A 9346-nucleotide genomic window follows, 5' to 3' on the forward strand; every position below is an offset into this window, starting at 1 on the left:
TTGCTAAGCTAGGTTTGGCTAGGGGGTGTGGAGTATTTCAAAAGCTGCATACAGAATCAAATTACGACTCTAAAACCATCTCTGGGGACTTATCTCGCTGACTGTCTGACTGGTTAAACACGTGATATGACGTGTGTTCTTTGTGAAGATTGATGATTACTGATGTCATTATGATTACAAATCAGAACTAAGGGTTGAAGGTTAAAGGTTAAAAATCAACACCAATGAAAGGAAGTAGCACGCCTTTGTCAAAAGTCACGTAACGTGTGAGTTTTTGGCGTGAACTGTTAGTTTTGGCCGGGACGAAGGTCCGTACCTCCTCCCTGAAGCCGAGATGAAACGAGTGTGAGCTCACCCCAAAACACGATCGGCTTATTCAGCACCAAAGCAAAGATAACAATAATATTTTCGGCGGTTTGATGACATCATAGTCATCCTCTCTGCAAGCCCTAAGCATCTGGGAAAGTCCCGCACAGGTTCACTGAGGGCGGCCATGTCCCTCTACACTCAAAGTACCATTCTCACAATGGCAGAAGGAGCGACTCGTGGATCTCAGGATGGCAGAAGGAGGGGCTTGTAGGTCTCAGGAAGGCAGGAGTAGGGGCTTGTGGGTGTCACAATGGAGGTAGGAGCAGTTTGTGGGTCTGACAATGGAAGGAGGAGGAGCTTGTAGACCTTAGTTTTGCAGGAGGAGGATCTTGTAGGTCTCAGGATGGCGGAAGAAGGAAATTGTAAGTCTCGGCATGGCAGGAGAAGGAGGAGCTTGTGGATCTTAGAATGGCAGGAGGAGGGGCTTGTAGGTGTCAGGGTGGCGGGAGTTTATAAGTTTATAAGTCTGTGTTCATAAGCAGTTTGTGGGTCTTACAATGGAAGGAGAAGGAGCTTGTATGTCTCAGGATAGATAGATTATAATTTATAGACTTCTAGATGGCAGGAGGAGGCGCTTGTGTATCTCAGGATGGAAGGAGAAGGGGCTTGTGGGTCTTATGATGGAAGGAGGAGGGGTTTGTAGATCTCAGGATGGTAAGAAGAGGAGCTTGTATGTCTCAGGATGGTAGGAGGAGGATCTTGTGGTCTCAGGATGGTAGGAGGAGGATCTTGGTGGTCTCAGGATGGTAGGAGGAGGATCTTGGTGGTCTCAGGATGGTAGGAGGAGGATCTTGGTGGTCTCAGGATGGTAGGAGGAGGAGGTGTTCATGAGTCTCAGGCTGGCAGGATGAGGAACTTGTAGCTTTTGCAGGTTGTGTAACCTCCATTCTTACCAGTGTGATCCCACTTGAACATTTTATGTCCTCAGCGCTACTGCACTAACTCTATAATCATGGTGGATGTAGCGTTACACAATGCTGACCTTTAATGCTTCTGCCATTATAATCTACTACAGCAGTTCCAGGGTTACAGTGTTTAAATGACACTAAATTGGCCAGAATAAAAGGAAACCGTGTGTGTCGCTGAAGGTTCGATGTGAAATTGTTCATTTTGGCCTGAATACTGATATGTGTAATATGACACAGCCCATCAGCTGTCTGAATTAAAACAGTGGTATTACATGTTCACATAACTATTCGCTAATTTAACATGGAGCTGTTTAAATATTCAAACCCAGAACATAGAAGAAAACCACACCAAGAGGTGCGGCGTGACTGCTGCAAATCCCAGCTGAGGAAACACACAAACATCAAACCGTCCAGTTTCTGAAGAGCGAGTGTGCACGTTCTCCTCACTGTCGCTGTTTTTAACATCACGTCCTCACGTTACAAAGAGAAAATGTCCTGTCTCCGAACGTGAGGTCAACAGCATATGACGCTGACCTCAGCGTGTATGTTCTACCTCAAACGGATGGAGAACTTCCTCTTAAAGGGCCTCGGCGTGTTTTCATGGCAGGTAGCATGACTCTGAGGTCGCAGACGACACTGCCCCCCTCTTCTCCACCCAGGTTGGATGATGTTAAGCAGCACGCTTGAGCAAGGTCGATTTCCTGTAACCCGAATCCCCCCGAGCGGAGCTGCAGCACCTGCAGCCTCCGCCGTCCAGCGCATGAGTCACGTTTCACATTAAAATGCGTCCTAAAGGGCTCAAGCTGCTCCACTTACCTCCATTTAGCATCAACTCCAAAAACCGACAGACAACAGGATGCTGTCGACTCGCATTCGGTCTTTAATGCATGTAGGTATGGTGAGGATGGGTTTTACTCGCAGAGGAAGATTTAATTCCACACAGACCCACGGTGGAACAACCAACAAGGAAAAGAGTCAGGGAAGAAAAATGGGAAATGAAGAGAGACAGATATTTCACGGTTCATTAACAGTGCCAGTGTACCCGACGACTTCAACCAAAATGCATCACTAATGGCACAGCTGATCAAACATGAGCAAAAATTCCTTTCCCTCAATGGTATGCGAAAAACTTCCTGACTGTTCTCACATTCAAGATTCTATCAGCTAACTAAACGCTTTCTACGGTTTCTAACCCCAAATATGATCAAACGAATTCCTTCAGTTCATTCACATTCATTTATCCTGGTCAGGATGGCAGCGTATCCGGAGTCTATCTCAGGAACACTGTGGGTGAGGCGGGAATACACCTGGGTCCAGGGACATGATGGAGAACCAAGTATGGATGTTTCTCATGGGTTGAGGATGTTAAGCCACACATCTGACCTGAAATGAAAATCTTCCACATTTAAGCAGTGAAGAAGGTGCTTGCGTATGAAGTTGGAACACAAAGCTGGAATTTTTAGCCGTAGGAACTGGAAAACTGGACGTAAATCATTACACATTCTCAGAACTTTGCAGGAGTTACTTTTTCTAAATTTTACATCTGGTCAGGTATCAGAGAACAGGTTTGTGGATATGAAGAGCTGCAAAGTTCATCTAAAATCCACCAGGAGGAGGAAGGAGGATGGAGGAAGGATAACTCACAGGACGGCTACATATATGCTAGCGGTGATTGAGAAACATAAATGAAACATGCTAACAGACAGAAAAAAGCTCCTTATTTCCCCGAAGCTCACTGTTTAAAGGTTTTGTCTGAGCCTGTTTTCTGCTGATTGATGACGTAAACAGAATGTAGTCAGTTTCTTTAATGGCAGGACTCTCGTTAGGGGATCTTCATCATATAATCTGACACGGACGTCACACTCTTTCACAGTCTGGGATAGTACAGTCTGATGAGTAATGATTTTATAAACTCGGCTTAAAACCGAGAGACACAACTTAATGTAGTAAAATGATCTATTTCTTCCAAACGCAGAGCATCCAGACAGGAGGAAACATGTCACTGGGAGATGTTTAGCTGTAGAAACGGGAAAACCCTTGTCTGCTTTTCCCACACATTAACATTAGGCGTTTTTTTCCCACGACAGCAGCTGATCGATTTACCGTCGATCGTGAGACAGCCTCGTCCCTGGCGCATGAGTCAGAGCCAGTAAAAATCCGCGGCGTCTCTGCATCCTCTGCTGCGAGCCCGCGGTCGGATCTGTCGTGCAGGATCTGTGGTCGGAGCAGACCGCCGCCACTTCCTCACGCTCCTGCTCCTGCTCCTGCTCCCGCCCGTGGATTCCTGCGCTGCAGATTCCAGGCCTGGCGCTTCCTCCAGCTCAAATCTGGCTGAGTTTATGAGGAAAATCCCCAGTTTATAATATAACAGGACGAGGACACAGAGAGACAGAGAGACTTACAGAGAGAGAGGGAGAGAGACGAGCCGGTGTAACTGATCCTTACATAAACACACATTAAAAATGTGTGGGGAAAAAAAACAGACGGAACGACCCAAAGACAGGCCGCGGATTAAGTGGAACAAGCAAACAAACAGCGAAATGAAAGTATAGGCTTGCACACGCTGTCCACTAGTGTTTTCTCTCCAGGACCTGCGCCAGACCAAAGCCTGCGCTCATGCCGTAGTAAACCGCTCTCCAACCACACGCTGGAATTTCTTCTACTTCTCCTTCTTCTGCATTTCCAATCGACTGGGTGAACTCACGGTAGCAAGATTTAGAAGGTTAACGGTGACTGGAAGCACAATTTCTTACCTTTCCTAAGTGGCGGGTTTTCATAAAACTCAATACATTTACTTTGCTTTTATTTTTGATTGTAACTAGAAGCTGCAGGGTGGAAACATCTGAAGAAGAAGAAGAAGAAGAAGGGAGGATGAGGCAGAAGAAGCAGGAAGCTCTCAGGCTTTAGTCTCACAGCATGTTATTCCAACATCGAGTGTAAAGGAGGTGTTTTGACCTCATGGTCATCAGCCTGAGTTCTGGACTGTGATTGGTCAGAAGGTGTTGGTTAATGCTCCATGACAGCAGCTCTGATACATTTGTTGAAGGAGTGTCCAGTTAAATGTGACTATAAAAATACAAAAAAAAAATGTAATCATTGGCAATGCAGTGGTATAAGAGGAATAAAACACTTGGTGCATGCTGTTATAGGAAAATAAATAATAAATCAGATTAGTATAGGTCACATGACCCGAGTGTTGTTCTTCATTACTGGATTTTTCAGCTTCGTCCATGTCGAGGTTTAAACAAAGCAATGAAGTGACACTTCCTCCTGTAGGCCAAATGAAATTAATTAACGTGCTTGGTGTTCTCTCTCTCTTTCTCCATGCTGGTCTCTTCCTCTCTGTCTCTCTCTCTCCCTGTCTGTCTTCCTCTCGGTCTCTCTCTCTGTCTCTCCATGTTGGTCTCTTCCTCTCTGTCTCTCTCTCTCCCTGTCTGTCTGCCTCTCGGTCTCTCTCTCTGTCTCTCCATGTTGGTCTCTTCCTCTCTGTCTCTCTCTCTCTCCCCCTGTCTGTCTGCCTCTCTCTCTCTCTGTCTCTCTCTCTCTCTCCCTGTCTGTCTGCCTCTCGGTCTCTCTCTGTCTCTCCATGTTGGTCTCTTCCTCTCTGTCTTTCTCTCTCTCTCTGTCTCGCTGTCTCTGTCTCTCTCTCTCTCTCTCTCTCTCCCCCTGTCTGTCTGCCTCTCTCTCTCTGTCTCTCCATGTCGGTCTCTTCCTCTCTGTCTCTCTCTCTCTCTCCCTGTCTGTCTGCCTCTCTCTCTCTCTCTGTGTCTCGCTCTCTCTCTCTCCCTGTCTGTCTGCCTCTCGGTTTCTCTCTCCGTCTCTCTCTCTCTCTCCATGTTGGTCTCTTCCTCTTCCTTCCTCTCTCTCTCTCCCTCCTGCTCTCCGTCTCTCTCCCCCTCTCTCCTTGTCTGCCTCTAAGTCTCTCTCTCCCTCTCTCCCTGTCTCTCTCTCAGTCTCTCTCTCAGTCTCTCTCTCTCTCAGTATGGTGAGCAGATGTTTTCTCTCTCAGTGCCAGCAGGATGTTGTAATGACAGGTTTCCTCCGCACGTTCTCCGTGTTGTTTACAGAGGCTTCACTCCGCTGTTTCCCGCTCTGCCACGGGGAAATGTTTTGACATGGGTCGTACCAAAACATCAAAAACGGGTCAGGAAGGTTGTTGGGTGGGATCTGGCCTCCTGATCTCATGGCTTTCCTCAGATCAAATCCAGACGTCAACAGTTCCAGCTGAGGAGAGGCTCACATGTCCATTTTCACATTTATTATTATTGTATAAGTTCTTTAAGATGAAAATTAGCGTTGATGAGGTTTGGTAAACTCAGTTTTTGCTTTGAAAAGTTTGACACTTTTATTTTGAGGAAATGATGGTGATCAACAATCTGAGCGTTCACGTTCGTTTATTTCGCACTGCAGCCTGCGGTCATTACAGTACCTCGTTCAACAAACAGCGTGATCAGAGTGAGCGCTACACCTCTGAAGCTAGCTAGCAGCACTAATGTATTTATTAGCCTACACATCGACTGCGAACAGCTTGACCCAGTCGGGACTCTGGACGATATGCAATAATACAAACGATCACAATAAACTAAACGTTACACATCACAACAAACAGCGTACGGTGAATAAACAGTGTTCGTATTTAATTACATACAAACATGGCCTTTATTGTCGTTATACATACAGGTGTAACAGTACAGTGAGATGCTTTACTTCAAGGACGTTGCCATGGCAATCTCATCTCATACATTTTCATCTTAACAAGCAGCAGGGGTGTGGGTGGATTTCAATCGTTTCATACAAATACAAACGTAATCAAAAATAAAAGATACAACTGTAAATCCCGCCTCTTTTAACCGTCGTGACCTGCAACACGAGCAGAATTGTGCAAGACCATGTTGCCATGGTAATCTTTGATACAGGTAAAGGTCTGGAAATCTAAAGGTATCAATAATAACATGACTAAATCAAAGAGAACATTCCTTTATGATAAAACGCGTGCTAATAACAGGAACGCCAGCTAGCATAGTGTTTCTGATGTAGAAAAGACATTAGACTCCTTCACTGGAACATTCTGGAAAGATTCTGTAAACTGAATGAAACAGCGTGGCTAGCGCAGGACTAGCGTATGTGTGTGCTAATCGTGCTGAGTCATGAAGACGTTCTGATTGGCTGCTGATGGTAAAGTGGGATTTAAACAAGAAGATAAACGGACATGATAGAATCATTCATGTGGAACAACATGAGTAAACATTCTATACTGAGTGTTAAAGAATAAAGTGAAGCGTTCATGATTAATATGACATGAACATGGACATGGTCTCCTTATTCTCTACTTCCCTCTTTACCCCAATCACTATTCCCCATTTCCTTTTCCCCATTTCCCTAATAATATTTTAGTTCTGCTCCCCCTGCAGTTAATAAAGTAGTTTTTTCTTAACTTCAGTTTGTAAATGATGTTTAACTAGTTAGTAACTAAACGGTGGGCACTGTATCATTCCCTACCTTATGTGCGCATGCACACACACACACACACACACACACACGGTGAAGAGGTTATAGATAAGGACCTACACGTTATGTGTGATGGCGGATGATGGAGATGTGTTGCTGTGCTACTTTACTGGTCGTTGTGTGTTTATTTCAGTCAGGTTTAACTCACAAACTCCATCAGGACAATAAATAAATAAAAATAAGGAACATGACTAAAACATCACACAGTATATGTACAGCATTTACAGATTGCACATAATTATGTAAATGAATCAGCTGTGTGTCTGTGTGTGTGTGTGTGTGTGTGTGTGTGTGTGTGTTTCATAGCAGACGTGCAGGAAATCTCTTTATATAGAGGTCAGTCTGAGAAGTTCACCTGTCCATCTCACTGCCTGCAGGGGGAGACACAGAGTCATGCAGGAGGAAGTCCTGGAGGATTGGACGCGCACGCACACACACACACACACACACACACACACACACACGAGTATTTTAATGTTCACAGGTGTACAGGATGTTACACACAGGGGGTGGAGTTTGTCTAAGGGTGTTTGTGTGTAAAGCCAACTTACCGTGCTCGTGTTGGTTACTGATGATGATGAAGGTGATGATGATGATGAAGGTCAGAGCAGTTTCCTCATCCTGCGTGTGTGTGTGTTGATGGTGGCGGTGCTGCGGTCACTGGAGGACATCAACACGTCCAGATCTTCATCCTGACGCTGCAGCTCACTGTCCGCCTCCAGAGCCAGAGACTTCAACTGCAGCAGCATCTACACACACACACCATACACATTATACACACACACACACAAACACACCATACACATTATACACACACACACAAACACACCATACACATTATACACACACACACAAACACACCATACACATTATACACACACACACCATACACATTATACACACACACACACACACACACCATACACATTATACACACACACACACACACACAAACACACCATACACATTATACACACACACACAAACACACCATACACATTATACACACACACACAAACACACCATACACATTATACACACACACAAACACACCATACACATAATACACACACACACAAACACACCATACACATTATACACACACACACACAAACACACCATACACATTATACACACACACAAACACACCATACACATAATACACACACACACAAACACACCATACACATTATACACACACACACAAACACACCATACACATAATACACACACACACAAACACACCATACACATTATACACACACACACAAACACACCATACACATTATACACACACACAAACACACCATACACATAATACACACACACACAAACACACCATACACATTATACACACACACACACAAACACACCATACACATTATACACACACACACACACAAACACACCATACACATTATACACACACACACAAACACACCATACACATTATACACACACACACCATACACATTATACACACACACAAACACACCATACACATTATACACACACAAACACACCATACACATTATATATACACACACACACAAACACACCATACACATTATACACACACACACAAACACACCATACACATTATACACACACACACCATACACATTATTCACACACACACACACCATACACATTATACACACACACACACACCATACCCATTATACACACACACACAAACACACCATACACATTATACACACACAAACACACCATACACATTATATACACACACACACACACACAAACACACCATACACATTATACACACACACACCATACACATTATACACACACACAAACACACCATACACATTATACACACACACCATACACATTATACACACACACACACACACACTCACACACCATACACATTATACACTCACACACCATACACATTATACACACACACACACACACACTCACACACAAACACACCATACACATTATACACTCACACACCATACACATTATACACACACACACACACACACAAACACACCATACACATTATACACACACACCATACACATTATACACACACACACACACACACAAACACACCATACACACACACCATACACATTATACACTCACACACCATACACATTATACACACACACACAAACACACCATACACATTATACACACACACACACAAACACACCATACACATTATACACACACACAAACACACCATACACATTATACACACACACCATACACATTATACACACACACCATACACATTATACACACACACAAACACACCATACACATTATACACACACACCATACACATTATACACACACACCATACACATTATACACACACACAAACACACCATACACATTATACACACACACACACACACACACAAACACACACCATACACATTATACATATTATACACACACACACACACACACAAACACACCATACACATTATAGACACACCATACACATTATACACACACACCATACACATTATACACACACCATACACATTATACACACACACACAAACACATTATACACA

The 9346-nt window shown here is 44.0% G+C and overlaps 1 protein-coding gene across 2 annotated transcripts in view; it reads right to left on the minus strand.

Moving 5' to 3' along the window:
• Window positions 1-5059: 5059 nt before the first annotated feature.
• Window positions 5060-9346, minus strand: part of snap47 (synaptosome associated protein 47) — a 13463-nt gene continuing 9176 nt past the window's right edge. The window contains exons 5-6 of one of the 2 annotated variants that reach the window (XM_053629997.1): window positions 7337-7534; window positions 5060-7156 (exon numbers count right to left, since the gene is read on the minus strand). In XM_053629997.1, coding sequence (XP_053485972.1) covers window positions 7388-7534 — 147 coding nt within the window. In that variant the 3' untranslated portion in view covers window positions 5060-7156; window positions 7337-7387. Of the gene's footprint in view, window positions 7194-7336; window positions 7535-9346 lie in introns of both variants that reach the window. The other variant, XM_053629996.1, reaches the window with a different exon arrangement.

The sequence above is a fragment of the Ictalurus furcatus genome, chromosome 7, assembly GCF_023375685.1.
Source record: "Ictalurus furcatus strain D&B chromosome 7, Billie_1.0, whole genome shotgun sequence".
Taxonomy (NCBI): domain Eukaryota; kingdom Metazoa; phylum Chordata; class Actinopteri; order Siluriformes; family Ictaluridae; genus Ictalurus; species Ictalurus furcatus.